Genomic DNA, 27281 nt, shown 5'->3' with positions numbered 1-27281 from the left:
CCCCCCCCCCCCCCCCCCCCCCCGCGACTGGGATGCATTCACCCATTCAGCAAATACTGTGTGCCAGGCACTATGCTAGGCGCTGGGGATGCAGTGGTAATCCAAAAACGGTCCTGCCTTCCTTAAGGTTATTTTCTACTGGACCCAGACAATGCACCCAGAGGAAATATTTACAGACACACATTATAATGATGTGAGAGAATGGGGGTGGAGGCTGCTGATATTGGGTGGTGAAGGAAGGCCTTTTTCAGCAGAAGACATTTGAGATGAGAAGATGCCAGCTATGGGAAGGCCTGGAGGGCAGAGCTTTCCACGCAGAGGGGTGACAGCCAGTGCAAAATCTTTGGGGTGTGATGGGCTTGTCATTTTGAAGAATGTCAAGAATGAAGTGGAAGTGAGGAGGGGAGTCTTTTCTGACAGGGCCCTGAAAATCAACTTTCAGAATCTGGATTTTATTCTGAGTCCCATGGGAAGCCTTTGAGGTGTCTTCTCCATCTCTACACTTCCCACCCTCATCTGAAGACACCATCATCCTCCAGGACACCATCCAAGCCTCCTTGTTGGTCTCCTTGCTGTCTCTGTGCACTCTACAGTTAGTAGTCGGAACGATCTTTAAAATACTGTTTGTGAGCTTAATACTCTGCTACTCCCTAGAGCCCTTCAAGTAAAACCAAAACTCCTATCTTGCCCAACCCTCACCTCCATTCCTGGAACAGTCCACTCTGGCCACAGTGGGCCCTTGCTGGTCCTTGCATGTACCAGGCTTCTTTTTCCTTAGGTTTTTGCAACTGCTACTTATTCTGCCCAAATAGTTCCTCATGTGGCTTTTCAGGAGGCTGGTTCTTTATTTTTCTGGTTTCGGCTTAAATGTCTTCTAACAGTTGTTTTTTGGCTGCCTAGCTGTATAGGTGCTTCTGTGTCATTCTTCCACCCCTTTTTTGGTTTCTAGCAAAGAGCTCTTATTACAGTTTTACAGCTACTTTTTGGGTGTAAGTCTGTTGCCTTCTTGGCCAAAGGTGAGACCCACATTGGCAGAGACCCCTTCTTTGGTTGAGCTGAACACCTGGTACATTAGCTTAGTAAATGTTCACGGAATAAATGAAGAAATAGAAATTTGAATGTCAGTTGGTGCAGGCAGCAGCAACTGGGCTGCTCCTGTAGGAGCCGCTGGACATGTTTATGGTTGCTGATATGCATACACTGATAGGCTTTTTTCTCCTCAGGAAAGGCTAACCGGTGGTTTGGGGTTGCTCCTCCCAAGTCTGGAAAAATGAACATGAACATCCTTCATCAGGAAGAGCTCATTGCTCAGAAGAAACGTGAAATTGAAGCCAAAATGGAGCAGAAAGCCAAGCAGAATCAGGTGGTCATCAGCCCTCAGCCCCCACATCCTGGCGAGTAAGTGCCCCCCCCCCCCCGCAGCTGGGCTGGGGTCTTAGAGGGTCACTGCAGAGGGTTTTGTGTTCAAGAGCAGTCAGGGTATTCTTGCACCTGGCCACAACCTGATGATGCAAGGAGTGACACAGATGCTCTCAGGAGGCTCAGGTGGCAAGAGAGAAACGAGTGGTGTGTGGGAGCTCAGAGGATGGCCTGGCCGAATTCACCAGTTACTTACTCCTGACCAGCTGTGGGCTAGGGACCAGGGATGTAGCACAGAACAAACCCCAGACTCCCATCTCTACCCTTATGGGGCTCACAGTCTACTATCAAAGGGGGTGCCAGTTCTACCCCAGAGCTGCCAGTGCGTAACGTGAGGCGGCGTGTTCCCTGGTGCAGCAGTCGCTGTGGGGGCCCAGCAGAGCCTTTGCGTTCTCAGAGCCAGTCCACTGAGGTAGCGGGGAAAGGCCTAACCAGCAGAAGGCAGGAAGGGAAGAGAGCCCTTGTGTGTCAGGTGGCTCAAGCTGTTGCATCAAAGGCATTTCAGAGTGAAGCAGGAGGTAGATCAGGCAGGGTTTCCTCCTGCCTGTCCTGAGAAATGCTCAGGACACCCAAGAGTTTTCAGCAGGGGTGGTGTGATTAGGATGACAAGATCCCTTCCTCTGGAGTTTGAAGCATGGAATATGTTAAACCCTTTACAGAGCTGTCCCAGCTCTCACCTTTTCTAAGAATCTGTGGCATGTCATTGAGGGCAGGATTTAGACTCTATTCTTTTTTTGAGAGAGAGCATGAGAGGGGGGAGGGTCAGAGGGAGAAGCAGACTCCCCGCTGAGCAGGGAGCCTGATGCGGGACTGGATCCCAGGACTCCAGGAACATGACCTGAGCCAAAGGCAGTCGCTCAACCAACTGAGCCACCCAGGTGCCCTTAGACTCTATTCCTATGGGAATCCAGAGCCTGGGATCTCCAAGGGACTTAAGAATGTGGGGACTGGAGGGGTGCCTGGGTGGCTCAGTCATTAAGCATCTGCCCTCAGCTCAGGTCATGGTCCCAGGGTCCTGGGATCGAGCCCCGCATCGGGCTCCCTGCTCCACGGGAGGCCTGCTTCTCCCTCTCCCCCTCCCCCTGCTTGTGTTCCCTTTCTCATTATGTCTATGTCTGTCAAATGAATAAATAAAATCTTAAAAAAAAAAAAAGAATGTGGGGACTGGATATGGAGTGATCTGTCAGTCAGTGGGCTTTGTAGGCTCTTGCCCTAGGGTTATAGAAGGACTTGGAGACGATGGGAAAGATCTATAGACATGCCTCCAAGTAGGTCTCCTGGAAGCAGCTGGATCCCAGCACCAGGATCAGGCAGCTGAAAGGGAGCACCTAGTGAGTGGGTGCATAATACAGGTGGCTTTGGAATTAAGGTTATTTTCTTAATTGTAGAAGCATAGAACAAATGTTAGAATTTCTCACTGAAGAAATAAACATTCGAGTTGCCTCAGGGCAGCCATTTTGCTATATTCCCCCTGTCTTTGTTTCACAAAGCTGTGGTCCATTTCATGTGCTACTTCCGCCTCAACTTTTTAAAAAGAAAGCTTTTCCCTGCATTGCAACTCTTTAGAACCATCGTAGTTTTTTTTATTCTCACTGAGATATAATCAGTATGCCATAAAATTGATCTTTTAAACTATACAATTCAGTGATTTTTTTGGTGTATTCACAATGTTATGCAACCATCACCAATATCTAGTTCTAGAACATTTGTATCATCCCGAAAGGAAACCTAGTACCCATTTGCATTCACTCCCTATTTTCTCCTTCCCCAGCCCCTGGCAACCCCTAATGTACCATCTTTTTTTTTTTTTTTTTAAAGATTTTATTTATTTAAGAGAAAGAAAGTGAGAGACAGAGCACGGGCGGAGGGGGAAATGCGGAGGGAGAGGGAGAAGCAGACTCCCCACTGAGTAGGGAGCCCGATGTGGGGCTTGATCCTAGGACCCTGGGAGATACTTAACCAACTGAGCCACACAGGCACCCCCCTAACTTACCATCTTTGTGGATTAATCTATCTTGAATATTTTATATAACATTCCGCCTTTTGTGTCTGGCTTCTTTCACTGGACAGGATGCTTTCAAGGTTCATCACTTTTTAGCATGCATGAGGACTTCATTCCTTTTCATGGCCAAATAATACTCTATTGTGTGGATGGAACATGTTTTGCTTATCTGTTCACCAAGAGCCAGAATTTTTAAAGGCTGCACAATATCCCTTACCATCTGTTAATGGGTGGTTTTCAAGTGGGATTCATTTGCTGCTTGCTGCTGCCCCGAGGTGTTTTTTCTTGTCCTGCATTGCCCCCACCTTCTTTCCATCCTTCTTGAGGGAGATATTCATAGTATGAGGACAAGGCCAGGGTCAGCAGAACCTTCTCTTTTGTATGGGGAAAAGAAAAACAAAACTTTACAGGGGCACTTGGGTAGCGCAGTCAGTTGAGCATCCAACTCTTGGTTTTGGCTCAGGTCGTGTGTGATCTCAGGGTCATGGGATCGAGCCCCACGTCGGGCTCCAGGCTTGGCACGGAGTCCACTTGAGACACTGTCTCCCTCTCCTGCCCCTCCCTGCTATGCTCGCACGGGCTCTCTTTCTCTAGCTCTAAAAAATAAATGAATCTTGGGTGCCTGGGTGGCTCAGATGGTTAAGCGTCTGCCTTCGGCTTAGGTCATGATCCCAGGGTCCTGGGATCGAGTCCCGCATCGGGCTCCCTGCTCCTTGGGAGCCTGCTTCTCCCTCTGCTTCTCTCTCTCTCTCTCTCTGTCATGAATAAATAAATAAAATGTTAAAAAAAAAAGAATTTAAAAAAATAAATAAATGAATCTTAAAAAAAGAAAAAAACCCCTCAACTTTACGTATATGTGGTAGACTTGATGGAAACTAAAGGAGAGGAAAACGAGGCAAAACCAAAGTCATAACCCTGCAACCCAGAGACAGTGCTGTTTGCATTTTGTTGGTTTTTTCTTTTTACCTTTTTTTTTTTTTTTTTAAGATTTTATTTATGAGAGGGGCGCCTGGGTGGTTCAGTCATTAAGCATCTGCCTTCAGCTTAGGTCATGATCCCAGGGTCCTGGGATCGAGCCCTGTATTGGGCTCCCTGCTCCGCGGGAAGCCTGTTTCTCCCTCTCCCCCTGCTTGTGTTCCCTGTCTCGCTGTCTCTCTGTCAAATAAATAAATAAAACCTTTAAAAAAAAAGATTTTATTTATGAGAGAGAGAGAGAGAGAGAGAGAGAGCATGAGCGGGGGGAGGGGCAGAGGGAGAAGCAGACTCGCCACTGAGCAGGGGGCCTGATGCGAGCCGAAGGCAGATGCTTAACTGACTGAGCCACCCAGATGCCTCTTGATGGTTTTTACTTTTTTTTTTTTAAAGATTTTATTTATTTATTTGACAGAGAGAGACACAGCGAGAGAGGGAACACAAGCAGGGGGAGTGGGAGAGGGAGAAGCAGGTTTCCTGCTGAGCAGAGAGCCCACCTTGGGGCTCAGTCCCAGGACCCTGGGATCATGACCTGAGCAGAAGGCAGCTGCTTAACTGACTGAGCCACCCGTGTGCCACTAACAATTTTTAATTCAAATATTTTTTGACATAAATAGGGCCATACTGTAGTTGTTGATTGATTTTCTTTGGGGGGGGTAGAGGGAGGGGGTAGGGAGAGAGAATCTTTTTTTTAAGATTTTATTTATTTATTTGAGAGAGAGAGAGAGAGAATGAGAGATAGCACGAGAGGGAAGAGGGTCAGAGGGAGAAGCAGACTCCCCGCCGAGCGGGGATCCCGATGCGGGACTCAATCCTGGGACTCCAGGATCGTGACCTGAACCGAAGGCAGTGACTTAACCAACTGAGCCACCTAGGCGCCCTGAGAGAGAGAATCTTAAGCAGGCTCCAGCTCAGTGCTGAGCCCGATGCTGGGCTCAATTTCACAACCCTGAGACCTGACCTGAGCAGAAATTAAGGGTTGGACGCTTAACCACCCCTGTAGTTGTTTTATATCCTGCTTTTTCTTTGTTTTGTTTTTCACTTAGTATCGTACTTTATTGCTTTATCTCTAAAATTTAAGTATTCAGGGCTGCTCCATCTGCCCTATGGAAGTCCTGTGATTTATTGAACTAGTGCTATTTGTTAAGTTGTTTCCATTTTTAGTTCATTACAACAGATTTTTAGAATAAGACTTTTTATTTATTTATTTATTTTAAAGATTTTATGTATTTATTTGAGAGAGAGCGCGCACGCATGAGAGAGCATGAGAGGGGTTGGGTCAGAGGGAGAAGCAGACCCCCCAGTGAGCAGGGAGCCCGATATGGGACTCGATCCAGGGACTCCAGGATCATGACCTGAGCCGAAGGCAGTCGCTTAACAACTGAGCCACCCAGGCGCCCAGAATAAGACTTTTTAGAATTTTAGAATTTTTAGAAGAATAAAACTTAATTTTAATAGAAAAAGGCTAGGCCTGTGGGCTCCCTGAGCCTTTACCAATTATTGGATGTGTCAGTACAACAATGACTAATAATAATTATACTGTGATAGTATATATAACGTATGGTAATTGTGTACCGTATATCGCATGTATAAGTGGGTTGTATATTAGGTATGAATACCTGTAGATATATAGTAGATGTAATAGTAACAGAAATTGGAGTGTTGTGTGGCCCTGAAAGCAGTATATATGAAGAACTTCTGAGGTTTGGGGCAGGATGGTATGTTTATAGTAGAAAAGGGAAGAAGTAGGATCTGGGCGCCTGGGGGGCTCGGTTGGTTGGGCCACTGCCTTCGGCTTGGGTCATGATCCCGGGGTCCTGGGATAGAGTCCCGCGTCGGGCTCCCTGCTCAGCGGGGGGGTCTGCTTCTCCCTCTGACCCTCCCTCCCCCTCTTGCTCTCTTTCTTTCTCTCTCTCAAATAAATAAATAAAATATTTTAAAAAAAAAGAAAATGGAAGAAGTAGGATATATATTATGATCGTAGCCTAATTCCTTCTGTTTCTAAGTTAGGGGACAAAAAGAGTTAGTCGTGGCTGTTCTGAGCGGAAGAGACTCTTTTGGATGTTTCCCTTTGCTTTCTATTTTTCTGTTTCCGTTTGCACCATAATAAACCTCTGTTGCTTTTATGATCAGGAAAAATGAATTTGAATTAAACATTTGGGCTTCTGGGTTTGCTTTAGTGCTGACTTGTTGAAAGTACATGTTTAAACATACGTTTTGCAAACAAAAGAGAGTGTAAAAATAATAAGAATATAAAATTCCCCTTTAATTCTTCCACCAAGAGATTGCTTTCGGTATTTTGCTGTGCACCTGTGATACCCACAGAAGCGCTGACTGGCTCAGGTCCGGAACTGCAGTCACATGTGGGTATAGACACAGGCCCTGCCTTGGAAATCTCTGATATCCAGCCGAGAAGACAGACATGGGAGCCAGTAACAGCCCAGATAATTAGTTAACAAGTATGCAGGTGCTGTGCAGGAGGAGCAGGTGCTTCTGAGCTGTCTTGTTGGAGATACTGTTTGAACCTGGAGGGTCGATACACAGGTAGCGATAACATCAATACAGACAGTATTGCTTTCACTAGAACAAGATTATTCCGTATTACTACAAAGGCCGCTCTGTGCACTCAGTAGTCCCCAGACGTCTTTGGGGCAGGGTTTTGGGTCCCATTAGGTGAGAACGTGGGGTGGGTGTGGGGCTGAGATGGGTAAGGCAGGCCCCTGCCCCTCCTCTTGTGGCTCACCCTCTCTGTCCTCTGTCTCGGGTCTAGAATTGCGAATGCACACAACTCTTCTGTTTCCAACAAGTTTGCTAATGACGGCAGCTTCTTGCAGCAGTTTCTGAAGTTGCAGAAGGCGCAGACCAGCACAGGTGAGTGCTGTCACCCGCTTCCTGAGTCTCCCTCTGCTGGGGCTCCCCCTGCTGGCTCTCTCCTCTGGGAGTCGCTGGGTGTCACAGAAATAGCAGGTCCCGCCTGACTTATTCTTCTCATCCCACATTGATTGGGATGAATTCTGTTCGTCCCTATAGTAAATGGTCGGGGAGAGCTCAGACACAGCCTTCAGGGTGCTTACCCTATAAGAGCAGAGACAGATAAGCCAGGTTTCAGTGTACGGTTAGTGGCCTGACTAAACATGCCCCGGATGTTGGGGAATGTCACGGAAAAGATATGCCCTCCAGTTGACTGGTGAGCTGGACCCTGGCTGGCACTCAGAGGCCCCTTGCCCCCTCCCCTGTGCTTGAAATGCGGGTTCCCTTTGTCTTTCCCACTCTCAGAAGCTACTCCAAGCACATAGCTTTGAGATAGTGATGTGGTATTGAGAACATCTGTGAGTATATGTGACTGAATCCACTTAAGGTCTCCATAAACTTTTAAGATTTCGTGGGTGGGTGCGGGGATCCATTCATTTTGCTGCTGCCCAAGACAAGCCTCATATGTAAGTTCCTTTTGCTTATTACAGCTACTTACCAACTTGGAGTGGCCTGCCTTTTTCTGTGGTCTCTCCCTGCTCTCTGAGTATAGGGGCCAGGTTCAGATTATACCAGGGAAGCTCCCCGGAGGGTTACAAACCAACACTAGGGCTGTGGGACCACAGCATGGGTTAGAGCAGCAACTTAGGTTTGAGGGATGGGACCCCATCCATAGGTGGGAGGGCCACCTGGCCCATAGGAGCCCCATGATTACAGGGAGTCCACTCATATCTATGGTTGTGTAGTTTACCAATCAGCTTAATTTTTTTTTAATTTTTTATTTCAGAGAGAGCATGCACGAGTAGTGGGGAGGGGGAGAGGGAGCTGAGGGAGGGGCTGAGCAGGGAGCCCGATGCGGGGCTCGGTCCCAGGACCTGGGATCATGAGCTGAGCCGAAGGCAGATGCTTAACTGACTGAGCCACCCAGGCACCCTAGCTTAATTTTGTTTTTTAAAGATTCAGGGGCACCTGGGTGGCTCAGTCATTAAGCGTCTGTCTTTGGCTCAGGTCGTGATCCCAGGGTCCTGGGATCGAGCCCCCATCAGGTTCCCTGCTCAGCAGGAAGCCTGCTTCTCCCTCTCCCACTCCCCCTGCTTGTGTTCCCTTTCTTGCTGTGTCTCCCTCTGTCAAATAAATAAATAAAATCTTTATAAAAAAATAAAAAAGATTCATTTATTTACTTTAGAGCACCTGCATGGGTGGGGGGAGGGGCAGAGGGAGATAGAATCTTAAGCAGACTCCGCACTGAGCAGGTAGCCTGTAGTGGCACTAGATCTCATGACCCTGAGATCACGACCTGAGCCAAAATCAAGAGTCGGATGATTAGGGGGCGCCTGGGTGGCTCAGTCAGTTAAGCGTCTGCCTTCAGCTCAGGTCATGATCTCAGGGTCCTGGGCTCGAGCCCCTTAGCTGGCTCCCTGCTCAGCGGGGAGCCTCCTTCTCCCTCAGCCCCTCTCCCTGCTTGTGCTCTCTCTCTCTCTCTCTCTCTGTCAAATAAAATCTTAAAAAAAAAAAAAGTCGGATGATTAACTGAACCCCCTAGGCGCCCCTCAGTCAGCTTACTTTTAATGTAAGAAAGTTGCTGGCAAAACAACTGACCTTCAGTCTTTGTCAGTCTTTCTAGGAAACAGCTAAGACCAAATTCACCCACAGAGAGGGAGGAAGGACTGTATCAGCCCTTCACTGCAAGATCTTAGGCCAGGAGCTGTGTTTGAAAAGCCCGAGTAGACTGTCTCCAGCTTGCCACCGACAGTCGGAATTGTTATAAGCCAGGTGTGGGATTCAGGCCTTATCCAGAAGAGCTGGCACATCCCTGGGCTTTGGGCGCAAATGTTAGGGAGTCTTCTGCTAGAGCTGCTGCCTGCAGAGCCCAGCCTTTCTTCTCCAGGCTGGGTGAGCGTGACAAGTCATTCCTTTCTGAGCCGTAGTGACCTCTTCTATAAAACGAGGGTGGCGTCCTCTCTGAGTGCCCACTCCCTGCCAGTCACCATGCTGGAAGCCAAGGGCTCAGCCCTACTTAATTCACTCACGCATCCATGTTAGGTGAGGAGATGGGGAAATATGCATCTCAGACCTTGAGCATGGGTGTCTTTCTTTCTATCCCAAGATGCCCCACCTAGCACGCCCAGTGCCCCCACTCGAGTACTCCCCCGCACCGGGAAGAGGCCCCCTCTCATCAGTAGCCCACCAGGCCAGATGAAGAACTATGTGCATGCCAAGCAGCTGCCCGTGGCCAGCCGCCCAAGTGTCTTCCAGTCTCCTGATGAGGATGAGGAGGAAGACTACGAGCAGTGGCTGGAGATCAAAGGTAGGGTGCGGGAGCTACCACCTTCCTTTGACCACCGCCCCTCCAGCTCCATGGGTGGGACCCATGGTCAGCGGGGAAAGTGTGGCTAGTGGTGGGAGGCCACTAGCCCTCCAGGCTGAGCCAGGGGCCAGCGTGGGACCCTCCAGGGATGGGAGGAGTGAAGAAAGGGTGTTGGGGAGCAGTGAAAGGGAAGTGTGGAGGGCTACAGACTGTGGACTTTGACCTGGGAGCCGTGGGAAGCATCCTCCGCCCATGTGGGTTAGTCTCCAGCCAGGGCAGGGATATTCTCAGAGGAGCATATTCACTTGTGTCTCTTCTTGTCCCAGCATGAGAGGAGGAGCTTCCATGGCTCCCCTGTCTGGTTGCACACTTTCTGAGCGCTCTGAGAACCTAAAGTGCCTCTTCCCATTGTGGGTTATTGTCCCCACCAGGTTGGGCCAGAGGTCCAAGCCCACAGGTTGGAGGGCACGCTTTCCTGCCCAGGGGAAGGACGGTCATTTTTCTTGGAGAGCCAGTCCAGGCCCTATCGTGCAGGAGGGTGGGGGGTGGCAGTGGCAGCACCCCCACTGTGGCTAACTCCGTCTGCATTCAGAAGAAGGCCTCTGTGCCTCCTGAGCCATGTGGAGGCCTGGGCCACCTCTGCCCCAGACAGGCTGACACAGTCCTATCACCCTGATGGTGAGGACGGATTGAAATAAGCATATAGTTATGCTGTGACAGCCTTCACACTTGTTACTCTCAATGAGGGGGCCAGCTTATGGCCATGCATCTGAGCAGATCAATGGCCAACCTCTGTCAGGATGGAGCCAGGGAAGGGGCTGTTTGCTGAGGCATCACAGCAGCTCTGACAGTACCCTGCTGAGAAGTGATGCTTTACAGGGGGCAGTGAGTGTCTCAAGGGCATTGAGGCCTCTTATGACCTGCTGTTGACATGGTCTCAGAAAAGCACCTGTGTTGGTAAATGTCAAACAGGTCAGAGTCATTGCCAGGCACTCAGGAAGAGCGGAAGGCTGGGGGAAAGGTGGCTACAGAAAGTTCCTGGGACCTCTTGAGGGTACTCCTCAGGCCACAGGTCCCTGAACTCCCATCCCTCAGCTTCCTGGCAGCCAAAGCAACAAGGGGAATAAGTTTGGCTGCAGGTTCAGTGTCTAGCCCTATTGCTGAGAGCAGTGAACGTTCCTAGGCAGTGGCAGGGAGAAATTTCTCCTGGGAGTTCTCATAAAAGGGACATGAGCTGTAAATTGGCCGACAGATGCCTCAGGAACAGGCCAGCAATAAAATACAAAAGAAGTTCCATGCGGATCAAAGGGGAGGCTAATACAAATACAAGAGGAACATTTCTATAGCTCTGTTCACTGTAAAGGCCCTGAGGTAATGATTAAGCCTGTTGCGGCAAGCGCCCCTGGCACCCAGATGGTGATCTGGAGACACATTTTCTCCCTCATGGACACCAGGACTTCTTGGAGAAATGGCTGGCTCTAGGTCTGGTCAGGAAGTATATGAGATGATCCTGGAGCACCCTGTCCCAGCAGATAGCGAGGAGGCCGTCAGAGACTCCTGAAGAGGCTCTACCAGCTGCAGAGGGGACAATTGAGCTTCTGTGATGACATTAATTGCAATGGATTGAAACCCACCTGATATGTTTAAAATGGATTGAAACTCACTCGAAGTGTTTAAGTCAGAGTTTGTAATGACACTTTAAAAGGAATTTGTCATCTTTGAAGGTGACAGGAAACCAATTTGTTAAACTGAACCCTGGTAAATAAAAGGAATTAAGCATTTCAGAAAAAAAGGGGAGACTGGTTATGTTTTCTGACATCTCCTTCTGAGCCTAGGATCGGCTTGGTCTCCCAGAGGCTCCCACACTTCCCTCCCGCCCAGTGTGTGTGTCTCACGAAGACTTTAGACTGCCTTCCCCCTCGTCACAGTGCTTTGTGCTTGGACCCAGGACACCCGACAACCTCCCGCATTTCACCCTCTTCTCCCCCACCCCTCTGTCGTTGTGGTCCATAGAGAGAGTGTGCCTGTTGACTGTGGGGTGTGTGAGTTGAACCCCAGTACTGACAGCCTCCTTAAAGTTTCACCCCCAGAGGGAGCCGAGACTCGGAAAGTGATAGAGAAATTGGCCCGCTTTGTGGCAGAAGGAGGCCCCGAGTTAGAAAAAGTAGCTATGGAGAACTACAAGGATAACCCGGCGTTTTCGTAAGTATTTCTGGGAGGGGAAGGCCACCACTGCTTAATGTTCTTGTCACACAGTAGTACATGTGTTCTTGTAAAATCCTACTGGTTACTGAGGCTGGTCGGGGTTGGGTGCTTGTTCATGTGGGCCAGACCACTGGTCCGAGTTTCCAAGTGCTTTCTAACTCACACCAGAGGTTGCAGGAGCTCCGGTGTGGTACAGAGGCTTAATCTTGGGCCTCATCAAGGTGTCTCTGCTCACCAGCTTGCTTTTGTTTTGTTTTTGGTTTTAATGTTTTTTAAGATTTTGTTTATTTGAGAGAGAGAGCACGCGCACAAGTGGGCAGAGGGGCAGAGAGAGAGGGAGAAAGAGCCTGACGTGGGGCTTGATCCCAGAACCCTGGGATCATGACCTGAGCTGAAGGCAGATGCTTAACCGACTGAGCCACCCAGGCGCCCCACCAGCTTGCTTTTGCACAACGTTCTTCAGAAGCTGCTTGGGCCAGCCCATCCCCACTGCTCATTCTCCTGTCTGTTTTGCGAAACTTCTCTCCAGGTTTTTGCATGATAAGAATAGCAGGGAATTCCTCTACTACAGAAAGAAGGTGGCTGAGATAAGAAAGGAGGCACAGAAGTTGCAGGCATCCTCTCAGAAAGGTAAGTGGGTGGAGGGGGTGGGAGGTTCTGGGGAGGTGTGTGGACAAACCATATCCCATGTGGAACCGGGGTTCTGGGAGGCTCTGGTGCATGGGGTGGTGCCTAGGGCCCAGGTCTGTGCCCTGTCAGGCAGCCAGGGTCACGCTGGGAATGGCATTGCCCCTCTTCACCAGTGGTCTGAGGTAAGGGAGAGTCTGAGGGTGAAGGTCAAGGTCATTGTTATGTTCAAGAGTGCTGCTCTGTGCATGTATAGGGAGCAGAGGGGGGAGTGTTTGTCTCTTGGTTCTTGGTCATTTAAATAAGTGTTAATGAGCTCCTGCTGCCTGTCTGGCACTGAGAGCCTAAAGACAAATGTGCTTGACCCTTGGGGAGGGTGATAGAGGACAGAAGGGATCAGCTGGTGAACTCCTGATGGGATGAGTATCAGGGGAGGGGGAGATGCTAGCTGGTCTCCAGCCATCATGAAGTAAAATCCCAGCCAGATTATAGTGGGTGGCAGGGGCATCAATGTTTAGGCCAAACACAGGCCACAGAGGTCGGTGTGTTTTGTCTGTCTCCTGCCGCCCTGTGCTTTGACCTTCTCCCCAGGAGAGGAGGACCAGGCCCACTTAGGTGTGTGACCTGGATGGGCAGCCCCTGGCAGAAAGACTGAGGTGGGGCTCCCATCTCCCCTCCAGCCTGGATCCAGACCTTCTCTCACATTCTGTTCTATGATCTATGGGGCGGGAAGGGGCAGGGTGCAGGGTGGGGGCAGGGGCTCAAGATATATTGTAATATTAACTCTGGTATTTGGTCCCAGTGCAGTAATCTGATTCCCATTTGCCTGTTTTTCTTTGCATTGTTCCTAAAATAAACCCCTCTTGTTACCCATGGGGTTCTTAGCAGAAATTAGGCTGTTGGGTGTGGTGAGTTGAGCTCAGTACTGACAGCCTGCTTAAAGTTTCACCCCCAGAGGACGAAGAGGCCAAGAACCTTGCAGAAAAGTTGGCCAGGTTCATAGCGGACGGGGGTCCAGAAGTGGAAACCATCACTCTCCAGAACAACCGCGAGAACCAGGCATTCAGGTAAGAGGGGAACTAAACGGGGACATGACCCCACACACATCCTGATCACAGCACCACCACCCCCTGCCCCCAGTGGGCTCAACATATCAGAGTCCCACAATCAGAATGTGGCAGGGTTGGGCCCCGGAGCTCTGACCCCCAAGCCCAGCTCTGCCACCCCATGGGCAACTACTTGTCAGAGCCTAAATCATCTCTGAGGCAGGCATGCAGGGACCCTTTGGGTGTTCTGTTTTGGTTTTTTGGGTTTTTTTTGGTTTTTTTTAAAGATTTTATTTATTTGACAGAGAGAGAGACATAGCGAGAGAGGGAACATAAGCAGGGGGAGTGGGAGAGGGAAAAGCAGGCTTCCCCGCCAAGCAGGGAGCCCAACTCGGGGCTCGATCCCAGGACCCTGGGACCACGACCTGAGCTGAAGTCAGAGGCTTAACAACTGAGCCACACAGGTGCCCCGGGGTGTTCTGTTTTCAATGGGCCTCATGGAGAAAGTGTCTAGTGCCCCCACCGCCCCGGCTCCCTTTGTAACAGAGATGGCAGCCCTAGGCTAGGAGCAGGCCAGGTTCTTGGGCAGAAACTCCCAGAAGTGTTGTTCGCTTTGCGCTTTTGTAGGGTCAGAACTTTCCAGTGGGGGAATGGCAGGAAAGTGGGAATGTGGTACCTTAGGCTCTGTGAAGTGGGAACCCTCAGCCTGTACACAGGTTCCACGGAAGGCTTGGGACAAGCAGCTTGACTTCCCTGCTGTCTCCAGCCATGCAGCCACATCCTAGCCCCTCAGGCTGGGTCTTTGTTTACCTTTTCACAAGTTGGGTGGGTTCAGCACCTCCTCTTTGCTGGGGGGAGGTTATGGGGGGGCAAGGTGTTGGAGTGGGGGCTGGGCAGTCACTGCTGCTGGGTAGGGACCAGCAGGGGCTTAAGAGATGAATACTGAAGTTGATGTGGGGATGATGCATCCATGAGAATGTTTTTGGCCATGAATAACACAAATTCTGACTCAGAAAGCGAGGAGATGTGATGGCATGTGTAACAAGAAGTCCAGGAGCAACAGTCTGGGCTAGTTGAGTAAGTGACTGTAGATACCACTGGGGACTCAAGACGAAGGAAGCAGGAGTGAAGCAGCAGAGATCCGAGTGCCACGCCAGTGTGGCTGGCATGCAGGGAGAGTGTCAGCATGCGGTGTCCCTGGGCTTGGGGCCAGGCAGGGCCAGGTCCCAGAGGGCAGGTGTTCACTGACAGCCTTTGGAGGGTCCGCATAGAGAGTGACAGGGTAAACTGTGCTTCCAAGGTCACTGGCCACAGTTGTAAGGGGGGTCAGGCACACCAGGTCAAAGCAGACAGGCAGAGGAGAAACATGGGGAGGGGCAGTGCTGATAAAACCGTGGGGACTAGGGGAGGGAGGGCCGAGGCTCAGGGACTCAGTGGACGAGGGCAGGGAGAGGGCTGCTGGGGAGTTCAGGGATCTATGTATGTGGTACCTGGGCAACCAGGAGCCCTCATGGGGGCCATGGGGTGTTTGGGTCCGGAGTTCAAGAGAGGGGTCGGCCTGGTCTAGAGATCCACCTGAGATCTCCTCACATCATGATACCGGCCACCACTCTGCACCACCCAAATCAGCATTGACTTAATATTTTACTTTAAGTCGTTGCATTTATTTTTTTAACTCTGTTTACCTAAGTAAGTTTATTTAAGGACATTTAATTTGCCATCACTCATCCTAAGTAGAACTGACTATGAAAAGATCTATGGTAGGTAAAGCAGGCAAGGTTATGGATTTCTGTCAAGGCTGCGAGCCCAGGCTGCTCTCCTGGGTCAGGAAGGTCCAGGGCCCAGCAGCACTGGCCGAGCCTTCCCCCTGGGGTCAGGACTGAGAGACGCTCTTGGCATAGGCAGCTCTGGGTCCTCTGTGGGGCTTCACTGTTGGTCGCCCAGCTCATTGGGTGTTACTGTGATGAGGCCAGAGGAAAGAATGGGTGCCAGGGTGAAGGCAGAGCCTGGGGTCCCTGGTGGGGAAGTGGCTAAAGGTGAGCAGCGTGATCTGTTTAATCTCCACATGGAGTCAGGTGTGAGGCAGTTTCTTTCACCCTCAAATGTAATAGGAGCCGCTCGTGTGTTTGCCTCTCTTGGCCCTTCCCTGCCCTCCTGATTCCTCACATGGGCTGGGCACACCCCAGTGGCTCTGTGTTTTGGGAAACAATCTGTAACAATGGCTTATCTATAAAGAAACTGGAAACACCCATTCCTTTGACTGACGCCATCCCCAGAAATGTTAAATACAGCATCATCCGTAATCTTGAAAAATGAGTCACAAATTGAATGTCCAGCCTCAGTGGGCTAAATTCTTAATAACTGCATCTCCTTAGTGGGATCGCGGCCATCAGATCAGTTAGATGAAGGTTTAGCACAAGCACCGCATCCACCACAAGCCACATACCTCTTTAACCTGTCACCCGGGTGAGCCACGTTGTTCTTTTCAAACCCTGTTGCTGGCCTCTTATAGGGGACGAAACTGAGGCAGAGATCAGTGGGAGGAAGTGCGTTCATCACCATACTCCATGCCATTTTAACAGGAAAGTCTTATGTTGTCAAGTTAAAAAATCTTTTAAATCAGAATACAGAAACCAGATAGCCTTAAATCCCTATCCGACCCTTCCTGGTTGCCAAGCGTCTTTTTTCACATCCAGCCAACTTTTCCCTTCCCTCTTTGAAAATTTTTTTGCTTTTGTCTCAACTTTTTTTTTTTAAGATTTTATTTATTTATTTGAGAGAGAGAGAGAGTGAGAGAGAGAGCAAGAGCAGGTGGAGAGGCAGAGGGAGAGGCAGACTTCCCCGCTGAGCAGGGAGCCCGATACGGGGCTAGATCCCAGGACCCTGGGATCATGACCTGAGCCAAAGGCAGATACTTAACCGACTGAGCCACCTTGGCTCCCCTCTCTCAACTTTTTTTTTTTAAATTATTTATTTATTTATTTATTTATTTCCAAGATTTTATTTGAGACAGAGAGTGAGAGAGAGAGCACAGGCCGGCGGAGTAGCAGGGAGAGGGAGAAGGGAGAAGCAGACTCCCTGCTGAGCAAGGAGCCGGATGTGGGGCTCGGGACCTGGAGATCATGACCTGAGCCGAAGGCAGTCGCTTAACCAACTGAGCTACCCAGGCACCCCTCTCTTAACTTCTTTTAAGATGTCATTTTTGTTTAGGGCAGTTATAGGTTCACAGCAAAATTGAAGGGAAGGTACAGAGACTTCTCATGTGCCCCTGCCTCTACACGTGCACAGCCTCCCCTATTATCAACATTTCCCACTAGAGTAGTACAATTGATGAAGCTACTTTGATATTTCATAATACCCCAGAGTCCACAGTTAACTTTAGGATTCACTCTTTGCGTTGTACCTTCTGTGAGTTTGGACGAATATACAGTGACATGTATCCATCATTATGGCATCATGTAAAGTATTCTTATTGCCCTAAAATCACCCATGTTCCACATATTCATCCTTTCTTCCTCCCCAACTCCTGGCAACCACTGATCTTTTTACCGATTCCATAGTTTGCCTTTTCCAAAATGTTATATAATTGGAGTCATATAGTATGTAGTCTTTTCAGATTGTCTTCTTTCGCTTGGATTTAAGACTGATTCTTCCATGTCTTTATATGGCTTGACAGTTCATTTCTTTTTAGCACTGAATAATATTCCATTGTCTGCATGTCCCACAGTTTATTCATTTAGCTACAGCAGAACATCTTGGTTGCTTCCAAATTTTGGCGATTGTGAAGGAAACTGCTATAAACATCTGTGTGCAGGGTTTTGTATGGACATAAGATTTCAACTCTTGAGTAAATACCAAGAAATGTGATTGCTGGATTGCATGGTATGTTTAGTTTTGTGAGAAACTGCAAACTGTCTTCCAAAGTGGCTGTATCATTTGCATTTCCCTCTGCAGTGAGTGAGAGTTCTGTTGCTCCACCTGCTCGCCAACATTTGATGTTCTCAGTGTTCTGGATTTTGGCCATTCTAATACATGTGTAGTGGTATCTCAGTGTTGTTTTAATTTCCATTTTCTTGATGACATATGTTGTGGAACATCTTTCTATATGCTTATTTGCCATCTGTGTATCTTCTTCGGTGAGGTGTAAAAATCATCGGCTTGTTTTTTAATTGGGTTATTTGTTTTCTTATTGTTGAGTTTTAAGAGTTCTTTGTATATTTTGGATCATAGTCCTTTTATCAAATGTGTCTTTTACAAATACTGTCTCCCAGTTGGTGGTGTGTCTTCTCTTGATAGTGTCTCTTTTGCACAGCAGAAGTTTTCAATTTTAGGAGCACCTAGGTCGTTCAGCCGGTTGAGCATCTATCTGCCTTTGGCCCAGATCATGATCCTGGAGTCCTCCAAATCGGGCTCTCTGCTCAGCGGGGAGCCTGCTTCTCCCTCTCCCTCTGCCTGTCACACCACCTGCTTGTGCTCTCTCTCTCTGTCAAATAAATAAATAAATCTTTAAAAGAAATAAATTTTAATGAAGTTCAGCTTATCAGTTGCTTTCATGATTGTGCCTGGAGTCTATCTAAAAAGTCATCACCATCCAGGAAGTCATCTAGGTTTTCTCCTATGTTATCTTTTAGGAGCCTTATAGCCTTGCATTTTACATTTAAATCTATGATCCATTTTTAGTTAATTTTTGTGGAGGGTGTGAGGTCTGTGTCTAGATTCTTTTTTTTTTTTTTTTGCATGTGGATGTCCAGTCCTCCAGTACCATTTGTTGAAAAGAATGTCTTTGCTCCTTTGTCAGCGATCAGTTGACCATGTTTATATGGGTTTATTTCTGGGCCCTTTGTTCTATTGATCCGTTTGTCTATTCTTTCACTAATGCCACATGGCCTTGATACTATAGCTTACAGTAAGCCTTGAAATCTGGTCATGTCAGTCTTCCAACTTTGTTCTTGTTCAATATTGTGTTGGCTGTAATGGATCTTTTGTGCCTATATAAGCTTTAGAATCAGTCAATATCCACAAAATAACTTGGGATTTTGACTCAGATGGAACTGAATCTGTAAATCAGTTTGGAAAGAAGCAACATCTTGACAATATTGAGTTTTCCTATCTATAATCAAGGAATATCTCTCCAGTTATTTAGTTCTTGGAATGCATTCATCAGAGTTGTGTAGTTTTCCTTATATAGAATCTGTTCATATTTTGTAGACTTATACCTAAGTACTACATTTTTTTGTGTACTAATGTAAATGGTATTGTGTTTCTAATTTCAAATCCACTTGTTCATTCCTGGCATATAGGAAAGCAGGTGACTTTTGTATATTAACCATGGTATCTTGCAGCCTTGTTACAATCACGTATTAGTTCCAAGAGTTTTTTAATCAGTTTTTTCCTACATAGATGATCATGTTATTTGTGAGCAGAGACAGTTTTATTTCTTCTTTCTGAGTATACTTGCTCTTACCTTTTTTTATTGCATTAGCTAAGACTTCTAGTACAGTGTTGAAACTCATTGGTGAAGTGGGATATTCTGGCCTTGTTTCCATTCTTAGTGGGAAAACTTCTGGTTTTCTCACTATTAAGTATGATGTTAGCTATAGGGTTTTTTGTAGATACTCTTTTTTTTTTTTATCAAGTTGAGAAAGTTCTCTTCTGTTTCTAGTTTACTGAGTATTTTTTATCATGAATGGGTGTTGGGTTTTGTCAAAGGCTTTTTCTGCAGCCATTGATATGATTATGTGATTTTTCTTTTTTAACTTGTGATGGATTCCCTTTTTTTTTTTTATAATGAAAGATCACAGTGTTTATTCACTTTCATTCCTTCTACTGAGATCAACAACAGGTTCAAACTAGAGGCTCGGAAAAAGTTTGAGGAAAAAAATGCCTTATTCCCTTGTTTCTCACAGATGTGATATATCCTCACGTCATTCACTTTTCTTAGGCACTACCTCTTAAGGCTTGCTGATCTTCTTTCTTTCTCTTTTTGCCTGGAATAAATCCCACTGTGTATAATTCTTTAAATTAAAAAAATGTTAAGTGAAGTATAGTTGACATATAATATATAGTTTAATGTGTACAACATAGTGATTTGACAATTATATAACATCACGAAATGCTCATGATGAGAAGGGTAGTTACCACATGTTACCACACAAAGTTATTATAATATTATTGACTGTATTTCCTATGCTGTATTTTTCATCTTCATGACTTACTTATGACTGGAAGTTTGTACCTCTTAATCTTCACATATATCGTCTGTCCCCCCATCTCCCTATAATTCTTATACATTTCTGGATTTTGTTTGCTAATACTTGGTTGAGAGTTTTCCCATCTATGTTCATGAGAGATATCGGTCTGTAGTTTTCTTGTGATATCTTTGTTTGGTTTTGGTATTAGGGTAATTGGATGAGTTAGGAAGTATTCTCTCTTCTATTCTCTGAAAGGGATTGTAGAGAATTGATATAATTTCCTCCTTAAATATTTGGTGGAATTCACCAGTGAACTCCTAGGCCTAGTGCTTTCTGTTTTTGAAAGGTTATTACTTACTCAGTTTTTTTTTTTTTTAAAGATTTTATTTTTAAGTACTCTCCACACCCAACGTAGGGCTCAAACCCACAACCCCAAGATCAAGAGTCCTGTGCTGTACTGATTGAGCCAGCCAGGCATCACACTCCATTTCTTTAATAGAAGTAGATTTGTTCACACTGTCTACCTCTAGGGTGAAGAAGTACAAAGCAGGGCAGAGGGGAGGCCACCATCTCCCTGTCCTATCCTGTCTTAGGGACTGATGTTGGCGGGGCTGGGATCCTTCTGCCCCTTCCTGGCTCTCATGTAGACACACAGAAACAGTCTATGGGGTTTCTTTCTCCTGTCTTTCTTGTATAAAAAGAATTTACAGCATCCTTGAGCCTGCACATTGCTTTCACAGCAGACCATTATGCTGTGACCAGAACCTCAAGATCCATGAGTGCAGGTCTAGCCCCTCCTTGTTGAGACCTTGTATAGCTCATGTTGTACACAGGTTTTGCTTCATGGAGCTGAGCTGTGACTCCTCCATCTGGTGTGGACCACAGAGGTGGGACTGTCAGCTCAAGACATGCATAATCTGATAGATGCTGGGCAGTTGCAGAGGGAGCCATAGTTTCTGCCAGCTCTGAACCCAGCCCTACCTGCTTCGCACTTGGGACTGGGGTTGGTGGGGAAAGACCAGGGGCACCCTCAACTTCCAGTGAGGTGGGGGCTTTAGGTGGAGTCCAGCCCCTGTCCATTCTGATGTTCAGTGTTTCTGTTTTGCCTCCATTTGCTATTGATGTCTCTCAAGGGTACATCAGAGAGAAGCACAGATTTTCCAAGCTGTCAGGTTTGGGACAAATCCTGCCCTTTCTGGCACCAGGTATCTCTCCCAACTCAGGATTTCTTGGTTTGAAGGCACCAGTGTGCTCATCTAGAACAGCAGGGGAAGAAGCCTTGCAGAGCCTGGGGAGATCTGACAGAACCCACTCCTTTTTCCTTTGAAGCAGGGGGTCAAATATGTTGTAATGGGTGCCTGATAGAGATGGTGTAGGGACTTGGAGTGACCAGTGGCCCACAGGAATGGCATGGTAACAAGCATGAGCACATCACACTATTTATTCCTCAAGCTTGGGCCACCAGAGCCAGAAGCCACTGAAGTCTGGCAGTGCGGGAGATCATGGTGGAGACCTCGACCCTCCTATGACCCTGGCTAACCTGGACACATGTGCACAAGGCCCAAGCTGCTCCTGTCCAGAGTCAGGCAGGGGGCTTGGGCCCAGCTGACAGTGTGCCCCCCCCCCCAACTCTTCTTTGCAGCTTTCTATACGAACCCAACAGCCAGGGGTACAAATACTACCGACAGAAGCTGGAAGAGTTCCGGAAAGCTAAGGCTGGCCCCACAGGCACTCTCATGGCACCTGACCTCAGCCTGAAACGCAAATCCCCTCCTGAGACCCCATCGGGGTCCTTGCCCCCAGCTGCTGCCTGCCCTGCCTCATCTGCCCCCTCGCCTGCAGTCACCCCAGCTCCAACCATCCCTGGGAAGCCAACCACCACAGCCACTGTGAAAAAGAAGCGGAAGAGCCGGTGGGGGCCTGAAGAGGAAAAGGTGGAACTCCCACCCGCCGAGCTGGTACAAAGGGATGTAGACGCCTCTCCCTCACCTCTGTCAGGTGCGCTGACCCCCTTCCCCCACCTCTGTCAGGACAGCCTGGCTTCTTTCACTCAAATAATGTTTCCACGCTTCATCTGTGTTGTAGCATATGTCAAGAGTTTTCATTCCTTATGGGTGAATGATATTCCATTTCATGAATGGACTACAGTGTTTATCCATTCATCAGTTGACGAACACGTGGGTTTTTCTACCTTTTGGCAACTGTAAATAGTGCTGTTGTGAACATTGGTCTACAAGTACTATTTGAATCCCTGATTTTGATTCTCTTGGGTCTATACCTAGGAGTGGAATCACTGGGTCATATGGTAATTCTGTTTAATTTTTTGAGGAACCGCCAAACTATCTTCTACAGCAGCTGAACCATTTGATAGTCCCACCAGCAGTGCACAAGGGTTCCCATTTCTCCACATCCTTGCCTTTATATAATTGCCATCCCAGCAGGTGTAAAGTGGAGTCACATTGTAGTTTTGAATTGTGTTTCCCTGATGTCTGATGGTGTTGAGCATCTTTCATGTACTAATTGGTCATTTGTATAGCTTATTTGGAGAAATGTCTATTTTAGTCCTTTGCCCACTTTTAAATTGGGCTGTCTTTGTTGTTGAGTTGTAGGAGTTCTTTATATATTCTGGATAGTAACCTCCTATTTAGATACATGGTTTGCAAATATATCCTCTCATTCTATGGATTGTCTTTTTATTCTCTTGATAGTGTCCTCTGATGCACAGAAGTTTTAAATTTTGACTAAGTTCCATTTATTTTTTCTTTTGTTGCCTGTCCTTTTGGTTTCATTTATGAAACCATAGCTAAATTCAAGGTCATGAAGATTTGCCCCTATGTTCTAAGTTTTTTGTAGTTTTGGGACTTTGATCTATTTTGAGGCAATTTTTATATATGATATAAGCTAAGGATCCAACTTACTCTCTTGTATGTGGAGATCCAGTTTTCCCAGCACCATCTGTTAAAGAGACTTTTCTTTCCCCATTGAATGGTCTTGACACCCTTGTCAAAAATCAGTTGTCCTTAGATGTAAGGGTTTATTTCTGGGCTCTCTTCTGTTGTACTGGTTTGTATGTCTGTCCTTAGGTCAGTACCAACTGTTTTGATTACTGTAGCTTTGTAGTAAGTTTTGAACTTGGGAGTGTGAGTCTTCCAACTTTTTCTTTTTCAAGCTTTGGCTATTGAGGGTCTTGAATTTTCAGATGGGCTTTTCCATTTCTGCAAAAACACTGTTGGGATTTTGGTAAGGATTGCCTTGAGTCTATAGATTGCTTTGGGCAGTATGGACACGGTAACAATACTTAAGTCTTCCTTACAACAACAACAACAACAACAACCACAACCACCACCAGTCTTCCAGACTGTGAATACAGGATGTCTTTCCATTTATTTAGATCTTCTTTAATTTCTTTCAACATGTTTTGTAGTTTTCATTGTACATGTCTGACACTTCCTTGGTTAAATTTGTTCCTAAGTGATTTTTTTTCCCCTGAGGCTATTGTAAACGGAATTGCTTTTTAAATTTTCTTTTAGAATTGTTTGTTGCTAATGTGTAGAAATAAAACTGATTTTTGCATGTTGATGTTGGATCCTCCAACTTTGCTGAATTCACTTATTAGCTCTGACAATCTCTTGGTGGATTCTTTAGGTGTTCCGTATGTATAATTATGATCATGTCATCTGCAAGTAGAGATAATTCTACTTTTTGCTTTCCGAGTGGGATGCCTCTTATTTCTTTTTCTTGCCTAATTGCTCTAGTTAGCATTTCCAGTACTAAGTTGAATAGAGGTGGGGAAAATGGGCTTCCTTGTCTTGTTCCAATCTTAGGCGGAATGTTTTCAATCTTTTACTATTGAGTATGATGTTAGCTATGTGTTTATCATGTTGAGGAAGTTCCTTTCTGTTCCTAGTTTATTGAATGTTTTTATCATGGAGGGGTATTAGATTTTGTCACATGCTTTCTCTGTATCAGTTGAAATGATTGGATGGGTTTTTTCCTTCAGTCTGTTAATGTGGTGTATTACATTGGTTAATTTTCTTATATTGAACCATGTGATATTGTGGTTTATTAGAAATACATATTTGGCCATTCAGATGACCAAAATAATATTTCTCATATGTATTTGGTCTTTGTTCACAGTTCCTGGCTCACAGTTCCTCCCAAAACCCTTGGAATTTCCTGAGTGATAAGAGCAGTGGGAGCATCTTTTGTTGTATTATTTGGTCTCCGTCCTCAGTTCATGAAAATGCTTCAGAGCCATAAAGGTGAAATGGGGGTCTTGTTGTTTATAATAAGCCCCTTTCCACCACAAGTGGGTTTATGTTACTGAGGTGACTTTTGGAAAGCACCTAAGGATGGGGGTTGGTGGCCAGGGGAACCAACCATGAATAGAGGGTTGGAACTTTCTGTCCCACCTCCTAGTTTCCAGGGAGGGGAGAGGGGCTTGAGGTCGAATCAGTCAACAGCAGCTAGTGATTTTATCAATCATGCCTATGGGGTGAAGTCTCCATAAAAACCCAAAGAGACAGGGTTCAGAGAGCTTCCAGGTTGGTGAACACATGGAGGTTCAGGGAGGGTGGTGTGCTCGAGAGAGCATAGAAGCTCTGGGCGCTTTCCCCATACCTTGCCCAGGGTGTCTTTTCCATCTGGCTTTCCTAACATATCCATTTTAATATATAAGTAAAGCAGTAACCTGGTAAGTAAAATGTTTTTCTGAGTTGTGTGAGCCAGTATAGCAAATTAATTGAACCCAGGAGGGGATCATTGGAACCTCTGATCTACAGCCAGTCAGTAGCATAGGTGATGACTTGGGCTTATAGTTGGTGACTAAAGTTGGCTGGGGAGGCGGGGGGAGCAGTTTTATAAGACTGACCCCTTAATCCATGGAATCTTATGCTATCTTCTGGTGGGTAGTGTTAGAACTGAGTTGGCCTATTGGACACCCAGCAGGTGTCTGAGAATTGCTCGTCGGTGTGGGGAACCGTCCCCCCACCCACACACACACTTTGGAATTGGTACCAGCACTCTATTTAAACAACCCTTGCATATCTGGGATAAACCCCACTTAGTCATGGTGAATAATCCTTTTAGCATGCTACTATATTCAGTTTGCTGGTATTTTGTTGCGTATGTCTGCATCTATATTCATAAGGAATGTTGGTCTATAGTTTTCTTGTGGTGTCTTTGCTTTTGGTATGAGGGTAATACTAGTGTTATGGAATGAGTTAGGAAATCCTCCAGTTTTTTGGAAGAGTTTGAGAAGAATTATTAGCATTAATTGTTCTTTTAAATGGTTGGTAGAATTTACCAGTAATGCCATCTGGTTCTGGGCTTGTTTTGTTTTGTTTTTGTTTTTAAAGATTTTATTTATTTATTTATAAGACAGAGAGAGACTCAGAGAGAGAAGGAACACAAGCAGGGGGAGTCGGAGAGGGAGAAGCAGGCTTCCCGCAGAGCAGGGAGCCCAATGTGGGGCTCGATCCCAGGACCCTGGGACCATGACCTGAGCCGAAGGCAGACGCTTAACAACTGAGCCACCCAGGCACCCCTGTTGGGGGGTTTTTGATTGCTGATTCAATCTCCTTCCTTGCTATAAGTCTGTTTAGGTTTTCTCTTCCTTCTTGAGTTAGTTTTGGTGGTTTATACATTTCTAGGAATTAGTTCACTTCATCTAGGTTATCCAAGTTGTTGGCTTAACAAGTGTTCATAATAATTTTTTACAATTCCTTTTTATTTCCATAAAGTCTTTCGTAATATCCCCTCTTTCATTTCTGATTTTAATGAGTCTTTTCTCTTTTTCCTTAGGCAGTCTGTCTAAAGGTATGTCAATTTTGTTGATCTTTTCAAAAAACCAACTTTTGGTTTCATGGATTTTCTATATTATATTTCTATTTCCTACTTCTTATACCTTCATTCTGATATTTATTTTCTTCCCTCTGCTAGCTCTGGAATTAGTTTGCTTTTCTTTTTCTAGTTCCTTAAGGTGTACAGTTAGGTTATTGATTGGAGATAATTCCTTTTAATTATGTGTAGGTATAGCTATAGATTTCTCTTGTAGCACTGCTTTTGTTCCGTCCCATCATTTTTGCCCTCTTGTGCTTTCGTGTTCCTTCATCTCTTAAATTTTTCTAGTCTCTCTTGGTGATTTCCTCTTTGATCCATTGATTGTTTAAGAGTGTGTTGTTTAATTTCCATATATTTGTGAGTTTTCCAATTTTCCCTCTGTTACTGATTTCTAGTTTCATTCCATTGCGATCAGAAAAGATACTTGGTATGAATTCAGTCTTTTAAAATTTCTTAAAACTCGTTTTTATAGCCTCACATGTAATCTGTCCTGGAGAATGTTCCATGTGCACTGTATTCTGCCATTGTTGGGTTGCATGTTCTGTATGCGTCTGTTAGGTCTCACTGGTTCTAGTGTTTAATCTTCTATATCCTTATTGATTTTTCTATCTAGATACCTGTCCCTAGTTAAAAATGGGTCATTGAAGTCTCCAGTTGTTATTGTAGAACTGTGTATTTCTCCCCTCACTTTTGTCAATTTTTGCTGTATACTCATTATATTTTCTTAGCGTTTCAAATTTTTTTTATCAACATAGAACCTCCTTCTTTGTCTCTTGTAACCTTTTTTGGCTGGAAGTCTATTTTGTCTGATGCTAGTATGGCCATCCTAGCTCACTCTTGGTTACTGTTTGCATGGAGTATATTTTTCTGTCCTTTCGCTTTCAACTTGTTTGTGACTTTGTATCGAAAGTGAGTCTCTTATAGACAGCATATAGATGGATCCTGTTATCTCCCTTAAGCTTTAAAGTACTGTCAAAGAAAGCTCAGGAAATGCATGATGATAAGCACCGTGATTACCACAGTCAGTTTTGCGCAATCCGCTCCAACATCCGCCTCCTTGACAGCGTGTGGTCTCATTTCTCCTTTTCTACCACAAACCCACCACGCTGAGGAGTCTGTTGTCCTTCCGTTATGCAGGTGAGAATGGGTGATTGAGAGAGGCTGTCTCATGGCCTCTGGCTCACTGCCCTCCACACAGCTTGCACTGCAGGCAGAACCCTCTCCCCTGCCCTTGCCCCTGGACACACAAGGACATAGAGGAGTCATATGTGCCCTGGCACTGACACCTACATTTCTTTTGCAGAGATGGGCGGAGGGGGAAGGCAGCTCACCCAAGTCATGTGGCTGGCCTGTTGGCCTTGTCCGTCCAGCTCTGAGGGTGGGTGGTCTTCCAGTCCAAGGAGAAAGCCTAGTGAAAATTCTACTACTCCCTGGGGTTCTAGATAGCATTTCTCCCCAGGATTGATGGTGTCTCAGGTTGGATTCCCATCAAGTGTCAAACTCTGGTGCCCACTATAATGGAGGGTGCTCGGCGGTGAGTGCTGTTCTGATGTGTGTGTGCCGCGATTCTGAACCCACTCCCCGAGGCCTGGCCCCAGCTCCCCGCTGGCGAGGTAGCCTCCCAGGCTCACATCCAGGGTTAAGTCCCACTGATCCGTATCCCTGCGGGAGTGTGAGCAGCCCCCATCTCCTTGCTTGCT

The 27281-nt window shown here is 46.5% G+C and overlaps 1 protein-coding gene across 1 annotated transcript in view; it reads left to right on the top strand.

Moving 5' to 3' along the window:
* SUGP1 (SURP and G-patch domain containing 1) overlaps positions 1-27281 on the top strand; it is a 32517-nt gene that overhangs the window by 807 nt on the left and 4429 nt on the right. Inside the window, exons 2-8 of the mRNA XM_025885034.2 lie at positions 1224-1398; positions 7164-7264; positions 9471-9671; positions 11750-11873; positions 12406-12506; positions 13447-13570; positions 21383-21738. Coding sequence (XP_025740819.1) covers positions 1224-1398; positions 7164-7264; positions 9471-9671; positions 11750-11873; positions 12406-12506; positions 13447-13570; positions 21383-21738 — 1182 coding nt within the window. The remainder of the gene's footprint in view (positions 1-1223; positions 1399-7163; positions 7265-9470; positions 9672-11749; positions 11874-12405; positions 12507-13446; positions 13571-21382; positions 21739-27281) is intronic.

The sequence above is a fragment of the Callorhinus ursinus genome, unplaced genomic scaffold, assembly GCF_003265705.2.
Source record: "Callorhinus ursinus isolate GAN/ISIS: 27379988/994484 unplaced genomic scaffold, GSC_fseal_2.0 scaffold15, whole genome shotgun sequence".
Lineage (NCBI taxonomy): Eukaryota > Metazoa > Chordata > Mammalia > Carnivora > Otariidae > Callorhinus > Callorhinus ursinus.
Note: the sequence above shows the minus strand (reverse complement) of the source record. Positions and strands in the feature narration are given on the sequence as shown.